General features: G+C 36.7%; 1 protein-coding gene across 12 annotated transcripts in view; it reads right to left on the reverse strand.

The window, feature by feature from the left end:
* Positions 1-21395, reverse strand: part of ARID4B (AT-rich interaction domain 4B) — a 138515-nt gene that overhangs the window by 66933 nt on the left and 50187 nt on the right. For all 12 annotated transcript variants that reach the window (NM_001206133.3, XM_024986703.2, XM_010820426.4 and 9 more), the window contains 5 exons: positions 16400-16510; positions 13827-13892; positions 7468-7558; positions 5943-6022; positions 679-770 (listed from right to left, as the gene is read on the reverse strand). In NM_001206133.3, the coding sequence (NP_001193062.1) occupies positions 679-770; positions 5943-6022; positions 7468-7558; positions 13827-13892; positions 16400-16510 (440 nt within the window). The remainder of the gene's footprint in view (positions 1-678; positions 771-5942; positions 6023-7467; positions 7559-13826; positions 13893-16399; positions 16511-21395) is intronic.

Here is a 21395-nt window from a genome sequence, read left to right on the forward strand (position 1 = left end):
ATGTGTCACAACAGTAAGAAGACATAAAAACAAGTAAGATAGTTCGGTTGTCAGGAGGATTTAAATTATTAGGAAGCAAAAGCAAACATGACAATGATAATAACAGGTGAAATATTGTCTATGACATTAAATAAATGCAAAGAATTTAGAGGATTCAGTGGAGAAGAAAACATGTCTGTCAACCCACGGATCGAACCCAGGCCTCCCGCATTGTAGGCCGATTCTTACCAGCTGAGCCACCAGCGAAGCCCAAGGAAAGAGAGGGGAGGCACAAAATGGTTCACAGAAAGGTTGGGCATTTATGGCTGAGAAATGAAGAATGAGTAAGCCAGTGGCATGGAAGGGTGGGATTTAAGACAGGAAAAAACAGCATGAATAAAAAACACAGTACCAGGAAAACAGAGGGTGTATTACTCAGGATACTCAGGAAATATTGACTAAATCCATTTTGACACTGGCATAAGATACATGTAAGGAGAACTGGGAGGCAGATAAAGAATATAGCTGTTAAGGCTGGCTGAGCATGGAGATCCTCAAGCACCCATGCCAAGGAGAGTCTGAAGTTACTTGTAGATTCAGTTAGCACTTAAATTTACAATTTCAAATTAACAACTATAAAACAACACTAGAAGGAGAAATGAATTCAGGTTCAACTAACAGTTATGAAAATGGACTTACATATGATTAGATCTTCTTCCTCTATTTGTTTTCTTTCCTATGACGGGAGTGCCAAAATGTTCAGGGTTGGTGAGTGGGAGCTGGTCTAATGTCTGTGGGTAGGAACATAAACCCATCAAAAGTTATTAAGTTGCAAGTTCTCTTTTTCCTGTTTAAATCAAATCAATTTAAGAATATCCTTAGATTTTTAGATTTAAAACTTCCCAAGGGAGACAAAAATACAACTTTCCTCAAGATTAAAAACTTTCACTTCAAAGAATTATTAGAAGATGAACGAGCTCATAACTGGAAAAAAGTGAAAAGAAACTTAGTGTTCTTTCTAGATAATTTCATTATCTACTTGAGGGTTGACAGACAGAAGAGTGATTAAAATATAAAACAAAACAAATACAGCTCAGTGGAAACACAGATTTGAGAGATGAGAAATCTATGTGTAAGTACCTAATCCCTAGATTGAGGCCAACTGTATCTCAAAATTTTCTTTGCATATAGGGAATCATAATCTAAAAAACAGAATTCTTAGTAAGTAATGGAAACTAAATTATCAGGATAACCATCAACTGCCTGAAAAGGGGGCTTCAGATAGGCGACATTATGACTCTGCAAACATTTTCTGTAATAACCCCCCCAACCTACACCCCAATCCCCCTGCACTTAGCAAGATCCTATTTCCCCAATCAGGGATCAAACCCAGGCCCTGGCAGTGAAAGCACCAAGTCCTAATCACTGGCCCGCCAGGGAATTCCTTGCAATAAATCCTACTTTTAAGGAATATGTAAAAATTAGTTTTCCTAAAGTTAGTACTTTTATTTTCGCAACATCCAATACATGCTATGAAGACAATAATCAGTAAGTGAACGCTTCCTTCTTGTTATCAACTGGCAATTCATGTCTCTTACCCTGCTCAAAAAAAAAAAAAAAAAACTGATTTCCAGGGAAGGAACTGGTTGTTGGTTAAAAGCATAGTGAAAAAAGGGGATTTTGAAATTCCTTCGTTTCCCCGTATCAGAGACTTCTTGGATTGTTTTGTGGCATTAATTCCTTAAAAGGTTTATATATCTAAAAAGTTAAAGTATCAATCTGAAGGTGCTATCCCAACTGACTTAATTCTCTGAATATCATTTTGATAATAATCAAACTTTTTCAGCATTTTAAAGATTTTCCACTTACTGTTCCTTTTATACCTCCAATAGAATCTTTGCTATTTCAGATACTTTTATGAACACAAGGGGAACAAAAAATCCCAGGAAAACTGTCACAGTGGAAATGAGGGCAAGGAACTAGTTATGATAAAAACGTCTCAAAGTTACAAACAAGAATGTTATATGAAAGGGTGTCCATTATCTTAAAGATCAGATATTTAAACTAATGCCAATATTTATAAGAAAAATTTTAACTTTTATTCTTAAAACTGAGATAATTTTGTTGAAACAGTGAACTAAAACATGAAAGGAGGAGGCATATTAATTTATTTTACATAATTTATTAGAATATGTAAATATGTTTAAGGTACACACACACACACACAAACACATGTGATAGTTGCTCTGTTGTATCCGACTCTTTGTGACCCTGTGGACTATAGCCCGCCAGGCTCCTCTGTCCATGGAATTCTCCAAGCAATAATACTGGAGTGGGTTGCCATGTCCTTCTCCAGGGACACACACACACACACACACATGTCCAACAATGAAGAATCCAGTATAGAAAAAAGGCACTAGCCACAAAGCATTAAATAAAAACTGATTCCTTGAAATGATAGACAAAAATCATAACTTTTATATGGCTAAAAATATAAATCTTTCAAATGTAGCTTGGAATTCAGGCATTTAAAAAAATATCTGAAGGCAAAAGCTTGCCCAAATACAATAATATGCCAGACAAAATCTTTTCAGAAGTAACCTGTCATTAACTCCTAATTATGCTTCCCAAGTGTGAAAATTTCAAAGCACTCTATTTGGTAAATAGAAAAAATAAATTATTTTGGCTCAATTTCTCCTAAGCTAACAAAAAAATTAAATGCCCCTCCCCTAAGATTAAGGCCACTCTCTTAAAAGTAGAGAAAGATCCCCTGGAGCAGGGAAAGACTACCCACTCCAGTCTTCTGGCCCGAAGAATTTTACAAACTGTATAGTCCATGGGGTTGCAAAGAGTTGGAAACCACTGAGCAACTTTAACTATCAGCTTTCTATTTTATTTCTATTATCAGTATCGGCTAGTTATTTCACTTGGTTTAAGAAAGAAAATATCCAGAATTTCAGAAAAGTTATCTAGGAATCACATACAGGAATTCCCAAATAAACCACAATCTCTCCCTAGTATTTAAAAAAGAATTAGAACAATAAGAAGCAATTGTCTTATTGCTAAAAGCAGCCCTGTGTCCCTGGCCTCAATCCTGGAAAGCAGAAGCACTTTTATTTCACTTCACAGAAAAGAGTGAAGGATGGTCAGAATTAAGAGGGCTTGCCTGGTAGCTCAGTAGTAAAGAATCTGCCTGCCTGTGTAGGAGACGTGGGTTCGATTCCGTAGAACTGTGTAGGAACTGGGGAGAAGGAAATGGCTACCCACTCCAGTATTCTTGCCTAGAAAATTCCATAGACAGAGGAGCCTGGCAGGCTACAGTCCATGGGGTAGCAAAAGAGTCAGACATGACTTCAGTTCAGACATTCAGTCGTGTCTGACTCTTTGCAACCCCATGGACTTCAGCACACCAGGCTTCCCTGTTCATCACCAACTCCCCGAGCTTGCCCAAGCTCATGTCTATTGAGTTGGTGATGCCATCCAACCATCTCATCCTCTGTAGTCCCCTTCTTCTCCTGCCTTCAGACATGTCTTAGCAACTCAACAACTACAACAAATACTTGTAGAGCACAACCAGAGACTCCTGGCTATATTAAAGGCTGAAGAAAATTCCACAGGCCTAGGGGAAACATGCTGATAGCCCTGTTATCTAAAATGGGCTGCAAGAAATGCGGAGCTAGGATTTCATCTAAACTTTCTTCAGCATTTTCTTTTTTTTTTTTAAATTTTATTTTATTTTTAAACTTTACATAATTGTATTAGTTTTGCCAAATATCAAAATGAATCCGCCACAGGTATACATGTGCATTTTCAATTGCATGTAGTAACTGTACAAAGAGAATGCCAGCTGATAAAACTACTTTGGAATATTATTCAAATTACCACTCTAACAGATGCCAAGGATAAATTCCATGTCTATCTAGCTTATCCATGTACCTAGCATAGCACCTGCATATGGCAATGGGTAAGGAATAATACACCAATATTCTAATATCCTCTAGCAAAACATCAAATTTAACACGTAGAGATACACAGAGTAAAATTGATCTCTCCTGAAATTAAGGTGGATACACTGAGCTACTAGATATCACTGCTTTGGCCTTCATACCACAACTGTCTTATAAACTATCCCAATTTAAAATTCTCCTGGCAAAGACAAAATTAGTTCCTTAAGATACTTCACTGGAATAAGTAAATAAGACATATACATATCTTCACTTAGATGAAAAATCAAGTTTTGAAGTTCTCACACTCATTAACCCACCATAATTATCACATATTCTAAGGAAAATGAAATTATTTCTAAGAACTCCATAAACTCAGAATTCTGTTAATGTCATCAGTGAAAGAAGCCAAATTTACTGTACTTGTCCCAAAGTTATATGTATTTGCTATCTTTAAACCTTAACAATTAATTCACCAAATGGTTACTGAAGGCTTTTGTGTAGAAAACACTACTAGGAAAAGGAGAGTTCATCAAGATGACAAAAATTTGGCTATTCCACCAAAACAGCTTACAATTTTAAAGAGAAAATGATAAAAGTAACAAAGAAAGACCATAAAAAAAAATAAGAGAAGTGGAAAAGGATCAAAGGATACTGAGATCAAATTTGGTTAGCGAGCTCATGAAAGACATCATGAAGGAGGAAGCATTTCTCATGGTCTTGAGAGGAATGGGGCTCAGAAGAAACAAAGAAAAGGAAGTATGAACCATAATCTGAAAGTCTTACAAATGAGAAGTACAGGGAAATAATAAAGCATGAGACTGAAAAGATAGGCCAGAATTATTACAGAGAATCTGTCCCAAATTTGGAATTGAAATGGGAAGTCAATCATTTAAGGGAAAGGAAAAATAACAACAACAAAAAATAAAGTCTAATAATTTAACAGAAATATTAAAATTCCCCACAATAACATCATTCTAAATAGTTATTAGAAAACAGAAATCTTGGTTTGGTCACACTGTATATTAACTAATATTTATAGTGTTATAGAATATAACACTGTTTGTAACAATGTGCCCATTAAAAAATTTTTGAATTGCAAGTTATTGATTTTCAAAACTGTGTGTGTGAAGCCTGCACACTTATTAAAACATATTTCGATTTTAGAGCATGATTTTGGTACTAGGAAGTGCTGGTGTGAGAAATGGTTCTGACCATCAATTTTATCAACTATAAGCTAAAAATAAGAACTGCATCTCTCTCATAATGCTGTAAATGTGAGGACGTATGTAAAGCACTAAGCAAAGTCCCTGGCAGATATGAGCACTTCAGTTATTCATCCAACTAATGTTTATTCAGCTTCTGCTCTGTGCCAGGCACTGTTGCAGGAACTGGGAACACAGTGGTGAAGAAGACACACGAAATCCCTGCCACTGAGACACACGGCGGTGAGGAAGGCAGACAATACAGAAGCGCGTAAACACAGTGCTGAGAAAGACTGTGCTATAAAGAAAGTAAAGTAACCCAGAAAGCTTAAGAGGAATGGAGGCGTCCACTTTAGAAAGGCAGGCAGGCAAGCCTTCTCCAAAGAGAGGCTGTAATAAATGCAGCTGCTGGCAGCAGCAGTAGTTAGGAGGTGTTTGCAGCACTTAGAGTAGTTAGGAGGTCCCTTTAATAGTGATGATGGGGTTCAAGTAGGTTACAAACGAGGAGTCTCTATTCTATAATTATTTATAAATTAAAGGACTCTATATGAAAGTTGCCTAAAGATAATGAACAATTTCACTGTATTTTCTTCATAGACAAATACTAATTGCTAAAATACATTAAAAAAAAAAAGAGCATATAGAACCTGATAACTCAAACACAAGGCCTTAAAGTTTTCTCAGACTACATGCTAATACTTTTATATATTAATGAATTTTCCTGAATAACAAGTAAGTTGCTTGAGTAAGAAAGCAAAATTTTGCCACCCCCAATACAAAATACGACATGTTTGTTGATTAAGTGATTACTTACTTCACTCTCAGCAAAATGCCTCTCTCCTTTCAGGCACAGTGAGGACCGTCTCAACGTTTTCTCATCACCATCATCAAAAACTGCGAGAGAGGTAGAAAAGGAAACTACTGAAGGGATGTTCAAAGATTAACAAAATGACGTAAGTTATATTTAATTTTATCAGTGTAAAGAGAGCTACTGCTTTAAAAGATTAGATGTGACATTAAGTATCCATTTTAAGTTTTCTAACAAACAACTTCAAATGCAGAGTATCTTATCCAATTTCTAGGGAAAAAAATAATATAATGAAAACATCTTCCCTGGTACAGAAAACACCAAATGAAAAGTTAGCATTTCAGAAAGAAAACTGTTAAATGCTGATTAACCCTTCTCAACAGTGTAGAGAAAAAGCAAGCTTTTCTACTGGTAAATGCTAACAAATTTAAGAAACAAAAAACAAGAGTATAAATTTATATATTCAGACCGCCCCTATAAATTACTCTAATTTCAATCTCAGCACTACTAACATTTTGGGCCAGATGAAGCAGGAAAGCCTTCTTAAACAAGATTCAAACTAAAATTACAAAGGAAAAGGCAACCACAGGAAAACTGACTATCATATGTAAACTGACAGCAGAGATAAGAGTAAAGCAATAGAAGAATACTTGCAACTGAAGAGGAAAAGGTTTAACAATCCCTTTGTATATTTAAATATATAAACTCATTTCCTAAAAATAAGATGATAACCTTTCCAAGAGGAAAAGATGGGACTGGGAAGACACTATACATTGGCAATTCAAAAGAGAGAAAATACAACAGAAATAATGTTCCTTTCAATAAATACATGAAAATATGTCCAATCTCACTACTAATCATGGGAGAAGCAAATTAAAACAAAATTGAGATACTATTGTGCGTCCAGATGGGCACAAACTTAAAAATACTAGTAACGTCAAATTTGACAAGGGTTGCGAAAACAAGTACATTCATACACTACTGTTTATGGGAGTGTAAATTAATAGTCTTTTAGGAAAGTGGTTTTCATAAACTACTAAAGTTTTAAAAGGACATTTCCCTTCAATCTATGCCTAGTTCTCAATGCACACACTAGGGAAATACTACAATAATGTCCATGTACAAAAGACATTCAATCCATAATACAGTAATTTACTATATAACACCAAGAAAACTGGCAACATCATCAGCATGAATATTAGTTTAAAAAATTTATCTGTTGCATGACAACATGAATTTACTGAATGCTACTGAAATGCACACTCAAAAATGGTTAAGATGAAAAAAAAATACTCTAAAATACACTTTGAAGTGAAAAGCTAGAAATCCACTGTATAATATATACACTAAGTTCAAATTATACATTATGTACATATTGATGAAATAAAGTTTTTAAAGATCTGGAAAGATAAAAACTATTAATAATAGTAATAACTATGGCAACTAAGAGAGGAAGTAAATCAAGAAAAAGCTCTGCCTTATTTGTATTATCATTGAAAATACGTTTTAAGAAGAATATGTATTCCCTTACCTACAGTGTACCAACTAGCATCTGTTAACTTATTGATTACAGCTTCCTGATATGCACCATCAAGATTCTTCACTTCCACAATAGCCCCAACCTAAAGTATTAAAAAAAAAAAAAAAAAAGTTAGAAAAACTTAAGAGAAATGAATAAACTAAAAACTGGCTTTTTTTTGACAAATTGATTTTGTGATGGTGAAGAATAAAGTAACTACTGATTTGTCTTAAAGTGCCAGCAATTTTACTCACGATTGTTTCTGTATCATCAGTGAAAATATCAACATAATGAAAAAAGCAAGTAATATCTAAGTATTATTATGAAAATATATAGTTTTGTCCTTACAACCTCTCTGAGGGAACTCTCATGGGTCTGGGGATCCCTATCTGTGAAACTGCGTATCTTCACCTCATATTACAACTCTTCTTTAAAGGATGCTGGGGAGAAATTAACAAATAATTCTGAGGTTCTCCTTAAGTTACAGTGTACCAATAATGAAAATCATTCGAAATATTTTCACCTGATCAAGAAAATGCTGATAATTTATATGGTTTATAAATGTATATGGGTCTTTATAAGTATATGTGTGTGTGTGTGTACACACATCATACCAAAAACTTCTACACAGCAAAAGAAATTGTCAACAATTTGAAAAGGCAACCTACAAAAAGGGAGAAAATACATTTGCAAATCACATATCTGATAAAGGGTTAAAAACCAAAATATATAAATAATTCATACAATGCAACAGAAAAAGAGAAGAAGAAACAAACAATCTAACTGAAAAATCGGCAAAGGTTCTCATTCCATACACAAAAATAAACTCAAAATGGATTAAAGACTTGCATGTAAAACTGGAAACCATAAAACTGCTAGAAGAAAACATAAGCAGAGCACTCTTGGACATAAATCGTAGCAGTATGTTTTTTTGGATCTATCTTCTAAGGCAAAGGAAGCAAAAGCAAACATTAATAAATGGGACCTAATTAAACTTAAAAGCTTTTGCACAGTAAAGGAAATCATTGACTAAACAAAAATAGAATCTACTGAATGGGAGAAAATATTTGCAAATGATGCAAATGACAAGGAGCTAAAATCTAGAATACATCAACAGCTCACAAAATTAATATCCAGAAAAGCAAAAAGCTCCATTTAAAAAATGAGAAGGCCTGAATAGACACTTTTCCAAAGACAACATACAGACAGCAAACAGGTACATGGAAATATGCTCAGTATCACTAATCAACAGAGAAATGAAAATTAAACCCACAATTAGGTATCTCCTGACACCTACTGAGAATGGCTTATCATCAAAAGACAAGAACCCAAAGTGCTGCCCAGGATGTGGAGAAGGAAACCTTTGTGCACTACTGGCAGGAACGTACTGGTGCAGCACTATGGAAAGCAGAAGAAAGAGTCTTCAAAAAAATTACACAGACAACTGTCACATGATCCAGTAATTTCACTTGTGGATATTTATCTGAAGGAAATGAAAACACTAATTTGAAAGGATATACGCACCCCCCAAGTTCACTGAAGCATTATTTACAATAGCAAAGATATGAAAAGAAGCTAAGTATCCATCAATGGATGATAAAGATATGTGTGTGCACACACACATGCTCACATAAATCAGCCATTAAAAAGAATGAAATCTTGTCATCTGCAACAACATGGGCAGACATTGAGGGCATTATGCCACGTGAAATTAGTCATATAGAAAAAGACAATTACCATATGATATCACTTATACATGAAGTCTAAAAAACAAAACAAACAAAAAGCCAACTTTATAAGATAAAGAGAATAAGATCGAAAATAGAGGCTAAGTCTTAAAAGTCCTCACACCAAGAAAAAAATTTTTTTACAACCGTGTGTGCTAAGTTGCTTCATACAGTACCATCCAACTCTTTGTGAACCTATGGACTGTAGCCCTCCAGGCTCCTCTGTCTATGGAATCCTCCAGGCAAGAATACTGGAGTGGGTCGCTATGCCCTCCTCCAGGGGATCTTCTCCACCCAGGGATCAAACCCGAGACTCTTATGTCTCCTGCACTGGCAGATGGATTCTTTACCACTAGCACCACCTGGGAAGCCCCTTTACAACCACCTATGGTGACAAATGTTAACACAGCGATCCACAAATATTGAACCATTATGCTGTATACTGAAACTAGTAATAATATTAGTTTCATCTCAGTTAAAAGAAAATGTATATGATCTTTACAGTGATAACAAAACTAAACTTGTTTAGAGAAGAGTGTCAGCCCCACACGATGCCCAAAAAAGGGAAGGAAACTCTTCTCTCTCTCTTCTAGTTCCCAAACCAGAGATGAAGCACAGGCTCGTGCAATACAAGTGCACAGTCCCAACCACTGGACCACCAGAGACTACTGTCAATAAATACATGGTGCATTTTTTAAAATATAATCCTCAAATGTTCCAGTATTATTTTCATGTCAATTCACTGAAAATATACTGAAATCAAATAACCACAAATAAATAGGAAGTTTATTTTCTCTAGGACAAACATTTATCCAAATACTAGTACTCTATCAGCTGATAGAAAGCTACGAAGTATATTAGGAAACAACTGAAAATCTACATACAAAAAAATCCATAAGCAAGAGAAATATTTCAACAATTTTGAGACTGTAATTTAATACACTTGTCTATGTCAAAATCAAAATGATCCCAAGCCTAATCAAAAACAAAGAAAATTTTAGTAAGACAAAACAAACAAGCAAAATAAACCAACTATGCCATAATCAAACAGGCTTAACCAAAAACAGAGATGTCTTGAGGATTCAAATTGTCTTTCCAATCCCTGCAACGCTGAGCATTTTTTGTAACTGGTACCAGCTAGCATGTGCCAGGTAAATAAGGTAGTCAGGTAGTGAAGAGCTAGCTGGTGTGCTCATAAGGCAAACACACAAATAAGGCATAGAGATGGGTGTGTTCTGATCATCCAGGGGGCACAATGCTTCAAAACTACAGGCTATGAGTCCATGAGAATTTTTATTTTTGCCATCTCATTACTGGCTACAAGACCTTGGGCCAGATTACTTTACCTCCCATCTCCCTCCAACTTCCTCATCTCTAAAGAGTTGTTATGAGGATTATATAAAATAATACGTGCAGAGGAATTAGCACAGTACTAACACATACTAAATGCTAAATAAATGGCAGTTAACATCAAATTGCGTGTGTGTGTGTTAGTCACTCAGTTATGTCTGAATCTTTGCGACCCGACGGACTACAGCCCACCAGGCTCCTCTGTCCATGGAATTCTCCAGTCAAGAATACTGGCGTGGGTTGCAATTTCCTTCTGCAGGGGATGTTGCTAACCCAGGGATCAAACTGAGTCTTCGGACTGCATAGAGATTCTTTACCATCTAAGCCACCAGGGAAGCCCAAAATCAAATTATACATGTGCATGTTTCTGTCTTTTATCCCTACAAGTGATACACATGTGCATATAACATTAAAGAGGACACCTATAAAAAAGAAAAAGTGGAAAATGATTTTCACAAGGCAATATTAAAAACTTACAAGTTTTACTCTTCCATGTGCAGATGTGCTCAGTCATGTCTGACTTTGTGACCCCATGGACTGCAATTCACCAGGCTCCTCTGTCCATGGAATTTTCCAGGCAAGAATACTGGAGTGGGTTGCCATCCCTACTCCAGGGGATCTATCTTCCCAACGTATGGATCAAACCCACATCTCTTGCATTGGCAGGCGGATTCTTTACCACTAGTGCTATTAGTCTTCCACAGTGCCTACTATATATGCAAGGTACTAATGCCCTGGGGATTCAATTAAAAGTTTTCAAAACAACCACCAACAAAAATTGGCAGATAGAGACATCTATCAAGTTCTCTGAAAAGTACTGTTTGATTAGGAAAGGAATTTTCTTGCATCTAAAAATGTTTCTTCAATTATGTTAGTGTTTCTTAAAATCTGCCCAGCTAGGCCAATGTCCGTTTCAGACATTCACAAGGGCCGAACAGGACATAGTGGCTACCCACATATTTCCTTTAAGCCTGCTCACTAGTGCAAAGTAAAGTAGCACTTAATTCATAACTGGCCAATGAAGAAAAAATAATGCAAAGAAATTAAACTCTCTATGTGTATGCATGAACAGTTTATCACTTTTAACCGCCTGCTGCTGCTGCTGCTGCTGCTGCTAAGTCGCTTCAGTTGTGTCCGACTCTGTGCGACCCCATAGACGGCAGCCCACCAGGCTCCCCCGTCCCTGGGATTCTCCAGGCAAGAACACTGGAGTGGGTTGCCATTTCCTTCTGCAGTGCATGAAAGTGAAAAGTGAAAGTGAAGTCACTCAGTCGTGTCCGACTCTTCTCGACCCCATGGACTGCAGCCCACCAGGCTCCTCCGTCCATGGGATTTTCCAGGCAAGAGTACTGGAGTGGGGTGCCATTGCCTTCTCCGTATAACTGCCTAATGACCCTTAAAAAATTTCATAGGCCAGCAGTTGCTTCAAAGAATTAAAAGCTCTGAAGATTTATTATGTTTTGTTTTCTCACTTTTCACATCATCATGGAACTCGTATCACTCGATCCCTAGTTTACCACTTAATATTTCTGGAAATTCCACCCTTTTAGTAAGTGAAACATGGTGAGACTAAAACAGATGAGTGAATAAAAAGCAATCAATCTTTCCTTGATGTTCATTTCACTTGTGAACACAAGTTTTACTGTCATATAGGTTTTATGGCACATTAATTTTATTTTTTTCCTATTTAGAGAGAATTACACATTTAGAAAGTATCACTATGAACAAAGCTAGTGGAGGTGATGGAATTCCAGTTTTTATTTCAAATCCTAAAAGATGATGCTGTGAAAGTGCTGCACTCAATATGCCAGCAAATTTGGAAAACTCAGCAGTGGCCACAGGACTGGAAAAGGTCAGTTTTCATTCCAATCCCAAAGAAAGGCAATGCCAAAGAATGCTCAAACTACCACACAATTGCACTCATCTCACACGCTAGTAAAGTAATGCTCAAAATTCTCCAAGCCAGGCTTCAGCAGTACGTGAATCGTGAACTTCCAGATGTTCAAGCCGGTTTTAGAAAAGGCAGAGGAACCAGAGGTCAAATTGCCAACATTTGCTGGATCATGGACAAAGCAAGAGAGTTCCAGAAAAATATCTATTTCTGCTTTATTGACTATGCCAAAGCCTTTGACTGTGTGGATCACAATAAACTGTGGACAATTCTGAAAGAGATGGGAATACCAGACCACCTGATCTGCCTCTTGAGAAATTTGTATGCAGGTCAGGAAGCAACAGTTAGAATTGGACGTGAAACAACAGACTGGTTCCAAGTAGGAAAAGGAGTTTGTCAAGGCTGTATATTGTCACCCTGCTTATTTAACTTATATGCAGAGTACATCATGAGAAACGCTGGGCTGGAAGAAGCACAAGCTGGAATCAAGATTGCCGGGAGAAATATCAATAATCTCAGATATGCAGATGACACCACCGTTATGGCAGAAAGTGAAGAGGAACTAAAAAGCCTCTTGATGAAAGTGAAAGAGGAGAGTGAAAAAGTTGGCTTAAAGCTCAACATTCAGAAAACGAAGATTATGGTATCTGGTCCCATCACTTCATGGGAAACAGATGGGGAAACAGTGTCAGACTTTATTTTTTTGGGCTCCAAAATTACTGCAGATGGTGATTGCAGCCATCAAATTAAAAGACGCTTACTCCTTGGAAGGAAAGTTAGGACCAATCTAGACAGCATATTGATAAGCAGAGATATTACTTTGCCAACAAAGGTCCATCTAGTCAAGGCTATGGTTTTTCCAGTGGTCATGTATGGATGTGAGAGTTGGACTGTGAAGAAAGCTGAGCGCTGAAGAATTGATGCTTTTGAACTGTGGTGTTGGAGAAGACTCTTGAGAGTTCTTGAACTGCAAGGAGATCCAACCAGTCCATCCTAAAGGAGATCAGACCTGGGTGTTCATTGGAAGGACTGATGCTGAAGCTGAAACTCCAATACTTTGGCCACCTCATGAGAAGAGTTGACTCACTGGAAAAGACTCTGATGTTGGGAGGGATTGGGGGCAGGAGGAGAAGGGGACGACAGAGGATGAGATGGCTGGATGGTATCACCAACTCGATGGACACGAGTTTGAGTGAACTCCGGGAGCTGGTGATAGACAGGGAGGCCTGGCGTGCTGCGATTCATGGGGTCACAAAAAGTCGGACACGACTGAGCAACTGAACTGAACTGAACATATTTATCAACTGAAATGCAAAGTAACCAATGAATTTTTTAAAAGATCAAGATTATTACTTCTAGTGCTTCAGTGGGAAACAGTTATTATGAATAAATAAATGAATTACCTTTAGTGGGCCCTTTATATGGTCATCTTGAACTTCCACTGTTGAAGAATCATGTCTAAATGTTACCTAGAGATTATAAATTTAATTAGCCACCAAAAAAGAAAACAAAGCAGCACAAGCTCATTAATGCATGAATTCTTTTTTTTTAATAAGTAATCTAAACAAATGGCTGTCTAGTTTGTACAAAATCTCAATCCCTAAGCAGAAACTGAAAAACTTACTATTTAATAGACAACACCCAGACTAATTTACTTGATGATTCACTTATTATAGTTTATTCAGTACTATTAATTATGAGTTTAATCATATAATTTGTTTTCCTAAAAAATGAGGAAAAAGGAGGTGGTGATCTTAGTTTATTATGTATTCTACCATTTTGTGAAGCCTTCGGTTAATAATAAGCAGTAGCAACACACATTTGCTGAGTGTCCAGCATCAAGCTCAAGCATTGAACCTATCATCTTCACAAAAACTTTATTAGGTAGGGTGGTTATTCCCATTTTGTTGCTAAGAAAACAGAGGAACACAAAGTGTAAGCAACTGGTCCAAGATCACAGAACTAGTACATGGTAGAGCTGAGATTCAAACTCAGGCCATCCGGATCCAGAACTTTACTATACTGTCAGCATAGACATCAGAGAATGGGACACTAGATGTTAAAATAAAAGGATCAAGTTTAAATATTCAATTAGTTGGTAAAAACAAAATAGCTTCCAATACTCAGTATAGAAAAGGTGGTTTCCCCTATATAAAACAAGAGCTTCCAAGGACTGAACCATTAACGTGGTCTTATCTGATGTGTGTGGTAATCAATTATGAAATAGGCTCACACACCAGCTACGAAAGGAGCTGTCCTGTACTCACAGCATCCCATACATTTCTCACACATGGCACTACTACACTTGATTTAAATTATGTGTTTACTTCACTTAGACAGTAAACCACTTAAAAATTGAGGAAAGGTCTTTAGAATACTAGAGTTTCAATACCTGATACAATGCTTAGCATGTAATAAATGCTCAATAAATAAAAACTGATAGGGAAGAAGTGTATCAACAAATTGTTGAAAATGTATTAACTCTGAATCATAAACAAACTGATACAGAAATATACTACCATATCTGTTGAGAAAATCATTAGCTTTGAATTATAAACGGATTTTTAGAGCAGTCTAAAGAACTAAGAACAAATTTTAGACAGCCACTACTTATGAGACACGAGGCACTGGCTGGCACTCTGTGCTACCAGCACAAGTCACACAGACTGCTTTCTCCCTTTCACTGGTAGCAAGCAATGGCACAGCTGCTGTGTGTCGTTTTGCAGGATCATGCATTACACAGAGACACCCAGGTGAGAATACAAATCACGGCTCAATTCCAGTGAAGCATGCTTCCTGGAGTAACACATGGCTCTTGACCAAAGGAACACCTTTTCTAACCAGCACAGGTTAGAAGGTGCTTATCTGGAGGCCAAGTTCTGCTGAGGAGACGTTCCACCTCTCTCCAAAGGGAGAGATTTCTGTCTAATTCAAACCATGTGCTCTCAGGAGCTCTGTCTGAAAGAGTGAAAAAACTGATAAAAAAAAAAACCACTTTCTCTTCATCTACAAGATAGTAATGGCAAAAATGAGTGCTCAGAGAACACCAGCGTGTGAAGTCAGAACAGGAAAAGGCACTACAGGAGCTTAGGTACACCAAGCATGTGAAACCTGAAGGCAGGGAGGGAGACCAGATCAGCATCCTACAGGCTTACAGTTAGTTTAAAGGCCCTGTCACAAAGGTTCTTAACCAGCAGTGTGAATTAGCATAGCCCCGAAGCTTTTTTCAACATATCCCTGCATAAGGAAAGAACCAAGGCATACCAGCATGGAAGAAGCTCTGATAGCTCAAGTACAACACCTCTATGGCTGTTTTACTGGTGATGTTCAAAACAGTATTTTATGGGGTATCTGCTAACCTAGATTATAAATCTCTTGAAAAGAGACAAGGTTATTCTCATATCCCCATCCTCCTTCCCACCTGCACAGCTTGTACTCAATAAATAATTGGCAACATTTTTTCAAGAAAAGTAAAAGATAAGGAATCAACAACTAGATCCACCATCATCAGTTATAAACCACATCTCAATTTCATGGTTAAAATGGTGAAGGGTCTTAAAATTGATGTACTATTCTAATTCCCATTCTGTCACTAATTTTCCAGGATGGCCCTGGACCATCCTGGAAATAAAAGGCCCTGGCCCTTTTATTGAGCCTCATTTTCCTTAGGATAAAATTAAGAAATTAAACTACATGACTTCTAAGGTCCTTTCCAGTTCTAAAAGGCTAACAATACAAACAATACCATGTCTGTAGTGAAATGGCATTCAAAATACCAATTATGATCACCTAATTTCATTCCAATTAGAACACTTAAGAATCACAAATAATGCTTTGTTTTCAGTTATTTTTACAATCTTTACTCTTAGAAACTAAACTCAACTTGCAGAAGAAAAAATTCTTAATACATTCACCAAATAAAGGTTCAGATATCAAATACTAAATATATAATTTATAAAATCTACATATACTGTACCTTGACTTTGACAAGTCTTTTTGCTGTCTTGATCTTGGCTTCACAAAAGGCTCCTCTGTATTTAGCACTCACATCAGTGCCCACTGTCAAATAGGGAGGTTCATCAAGCGCCTAAAAATGCAAAAACTTATTATTAGATTTAAACTTTTGAGTTCTTTCCCCCAATCAGACTTCAGATTGGCAGATCTAATCCTGTTACAGCTATAAAAGTTATAATACATGAATGTATTGTTAACAAGAACAATCTATAAAATACTCTAACTTAAAAATAAGTAAAATACATAAGGTCTATTTACATGTACCAAAATGTACGTCAAAGAAGATACAAAGGCATCTTTTTTCCTCTACATAAAACACACATGGTCCATGATATAAATTAGCTCAATCACAAGTATGTATCATTCTATCCACTCTTTTATTCAAATTTTCTTTACTAAATAACCACTGAAAGAAAAGGAACATCCTTAAAGCTCAAAGAAAATTTCTTTTCATATTTAGGCTATTATCTTGGCAGCCACCCAAATTCAGAACAGCTCCCTATCAAGATGACTCTAAGGTAGAACAGTATCAAAGGGGGTAGGGAAAAACTACATAGATTCAAACTATTGTTAAAAACCGTACAAAGAAATCCAATTTGAAAAATCTCAAGTAAAAATCAGCCAAAATGTCTCAACTGCTTTGACATGAATTCACTGTTTACTTCCCGTCTACAATAAATATTCTAAGCTTTTTCACTGTGATTTAATTTTTAATAGTCCTAATCTAGCTGTTTTTTTATAATCAGGTTCTTTTTCTGTTCAGGAGCTATAGTTGTAAGGGGTTCTACTTACATTAATCAATTCCACAGACAAAGAAAGATTATACAAGTAACTTCTCCCAAAATGTTTTATAAGAAAAACTAATATACCAAGATGCACCACCAGAAAAAAAAAAAAGAGTTGGGAGTCTGGGAAAATCAGTTTATTGAATCAATTCCCATTCTGTCTCACCATTTTCCAGTCTATTTGTCCAAAGAATCCTTTTTTAAAATTAACATCTATTAACATCCTGCAGAAATTCCACAGAATACAAAGTGGAAAAATACTAATATATAGCAATAACTAATGAGAACATCAATTTCATTTGGATCTTAAAATAAATTTACCTCTAATAGTTCTGGCTAATACACATAGACGAGATCTATCTCTAAAAAAATATTCTAATGGTGTAACAAAAATTATCATAAAGACAGCAAATAATTTTAATAACTTTTTGAAAGATGGGGAGGTATCAGAAACCAAAAAAAGGGGTTACAACTAAACATATCAGGTCACCCTCCTTAATGGCCATTTGCCTCACGTATTTTTTTAAAAAACACTTAAAACATATCAAGTATATGATTTCTTAAATCTACTTAAGAAAATGCTTATATTTCAATTTATGCTATAGCAGAAGTGTACTCTCATAGCAAGATAATCATTTCTGCATTGTTATTTTTAAAATATGCTGATACCATGAACTACAATTTGATAACTCTGTACTAGTCTTTGCACCTAAATTTAATAAATACATTTCTACCTTATGGCTGAGCCCTCTTAAAGTATCACTTTTCTTGGTCAAAATTTTGATTTAATTCCAGACAGGCTAATGGCTTTATTTTAGCAAGAATATGAACAGGAATTTGCAGCACTTCACTCAGAAATTGTCAAAAAGACATCAATTCAATTGATAAATTTTGTGTTATTGCTAAAGAAGCCCAGATAAAGGGGCTGCTTCATGCCCATAAGGCCCATTAACCTCCACAACTCACAACCTCTCCCATTAATACTTCCTATCTCATTAGCCAGCAAAATTTTATTTTCATAGATAAATAGTTTGGTTAAATAAAAATTAATGAGGAACCAGAAATCGTGAAATAGAGAAAAGAATCAGAGGTGATCTAAAAGTACTTGTTCGTGCCCAATCAGGAACAAATAAATATTTAAGAAATGATACGCTTTTTAGATACTTTTATTACAGAGAATTCTAAACCAAAAAGGCAGGGGGGGTGGGAATAGAACAGTAATATTATATAGACTACTAGTATACATAAACTCATTTAAGTATTCTTTTCACTAATATTCATATCAAACACTGGTCACATTCCAACATTAGCAAACAATAACTATGCTTACTGAGCAGATTTATTCAACTTGAATTTGAGAAAGGTGATTTTTCCTCCAAATCAAAGCCCATCCCACATTGTAACCCATATGGAAATCCATGTAGATAGAAAAGAGTAATAATTAACTCAGATTTCAAGAGGGCAAATTATTACTTTCAGGGAGTAATATTTTCCTTCTGTCACACTGCTGCTGCTGCTGCTAAGTCCCGTCAGTCGTGTCCGACTCTGCGACTCCACAGACGGCAGGCCACCAGGCTCCCTTGTCCCTGGGATTCTCTAGGCAAGAACACTGGAGTGGGTTGCCATTTCCTTCTCCAATGCAGGAAAGTGAAAAGGGAAAGTGAAGTCGCTCAGTCGTGTCTGACTCTTAGCGACCCCATGGACTGCAGCCTACCAGGCTCCTCCATCCATGGGACTTTCCAGGCAAGAGTACTGGAGTGGGGTGCCATTGCCTTCTCCACTAGAACACAAGAAAAGGAATTAGAAAAGTACATGAAGAAAATGTCTATTAGAAAAATACTTGCAAAGGAAAGTCGAAGTTTAAAAAAACTTGCTAGATACATTGTTAGAACAGTGTTATTTTCTCAAAAGAGCATAAGAAAAGCAAAGATCTATGCCCTGATTTTAATTTGTCTCTCTTTTTTTTTTTTTGGTATCATTATAGGTAAGTTACTTTTTGTCTCTTAATTATTCAGATGAATAATCTGAATTCTGTATACATTTGTTTAACAAGCCTGCATTTTAACACAGGTTGGAGCTACACAGATAGAATGGGATACTGACACACATTAATTGTCTAGAAGTGAAACTATGCTAACCAGAACATGAATTTCTACAGAAAAACAAATAAAACTCACAACGTACATGGTCAGATTTGTGTATATAATTTTGTTGTTGTTTAGTCACTAAGTTGTGCCTCTTTGTGAACCCGCGGACTGTAGCCCACCAGGCTTTTCTCTCTCCATGGGATTTCCCAGGCAAGTATATGGAATGGGTTGCCATTTCCTTCTCCAGGGGATCTTTCCAACCCAAGAACTAAACTCGCAACTTCTCTGTTGGCAGGCAGGTTCTTTATCACTGAGCTACCAGGGAAGCCCGTATATAATTTTCAGTTCAGTTCAGTCACTCAGTCGTGTTCGACTTTTTGCGACCCCATGAATCACAGCACGCCAGGCCTCCCTATCCATCACCAGCTCCTGGAGTTCACTCAGACTCACGTCCATCGAGTCAGTGATGCCATCCAGCCATCTCATCCTCTGTCGTCCCCTTCTCCTCCTGCCCCCAATCCCTCCCAGCATCAGAATCTTTTCCAATGAGTCAACTCTTCGCATGAGGTGGCCAAAGTACTGGAGTTTCAGCTTTAGCATCATTCCTTCCAAAGAAATCCCAGGGCTGATCTCCTTCAGAATGGACTGGTTGGATCTCCTTGCAGTCCAAGGGACTCTCAACAGTCTTCTCCAACACCACAGTTCAAAAGCATCAATTCTTCAGTGCTCAGCTTTCTTCACAGTCCAACTCTCACATCCATACATGACCACTGGAAAAACCATAGCCTTGACTAGACAGACCTTTGTTGGCAAAGTAATGTCTCTGCTTTTGAATATGCTATCTAGGTTGGTCATAACTTTCCTTCCAAGGAGTAAGCGTCTTTTAATTTCATGGCTGCAGTCACCATCTGCAGTGATTTTGGAGCCCAGAAAAATAAAGTCTGACACTGTTTCCACTGTTTCCCCATCTACTTCCCATGAAGTGATGGGACCAGATGCCATGATCTGCATTTTCTGAATGTTGAGCTTTAAGCCAACCTTTTCACTCTCCTCTTTCACGTTCATCAAGAGGCTCTTTCCCCCTCCTTGTTTTTCTTTTTAAAATGGGAGAGGCAAAACCTCATTTTACATGACTGCTCATCATAAATTAGGGCAAAGAGAAAGTTAAACCACTTTTCTCACTTTTTCAACCAGTGTCATTACTCCTCAGAATATAGTATTTCTTTAGCATTAAATCTAATGAGAACACAGTACAGAGTAACTGGTAATATGTACCTATCTTTAAACTGTTATACTTTTTATGCTTCTAGAAATGCAGGAATAATCAAAGATATATTTGATACAGTATGCTGCTGCTAAGTCACTTCAGTCGTGTCTGACTCCGTGCGACCCCATAGACAGCAGCCCACCAGGCTCCTCTGTCTCTGGGATTCTCCAGGCAAGAATACTGGAGTGGGTTGCCATTGCCTTCTCTATGATACAGTATACACACAGAAAAACATACACATTAAAGGTAAAGACAACTACTAAAGAGGGGTTAACCTATGAGCAAGGGACTGGAAAGGAGGGGTATGGAAATGAAAATACTTTATTCAAAGTATGTTTTCCTGTTTTGCTCCAAAAAAAAAGTTTCTTTTTTGTTTTTTACATTTGGCATGTAGCTCTTTACTTTTTAAAATATAAACTAAGGAACATTTCACACATATTAAAAAAAGAAGACATAACTGTGTGGTAACTCTCCCTTATACTCATAATCTGGGTCCCACAATTATCAATTATAATACTCAATTTAATACTCAAAATATTATAATCTGTTAGTCACTGAGAAGAGGGGTTATTTTGAACATTCTTAGTAATACTTATCTATATTCTCCAGTGTGTTTGGAGTGACTCTATTAATGAGAACCAGTATAATATAGTAATTAAGAGCACAGGCTCTTGAATTAGAGGCTTACATTCAAATCTACCACTGAGCAGCCAGATAACCTTGCCTCTAGACACAATAAATAGTGACTATCTCACAGGGATGAAGCTTGAAACGCTACATTTAAAGTGCTTATTAGAACAGGACCCAGCATACAATACC

This window comes from Bos taurus, chromosome 28 (assembly GCF_002263795.3).
Source record: "Bos taurus isolate L1 Dominette 01449 registration number 42190680 breed Hereford chromosome 28, ARS-UCD2.0, whole genome shotgun sequence".
NCBI lineage: Eukaryota > Metazoa > Chordata > Mammalia > Artiodactyla > Bovidae > Bos > Bos taurus.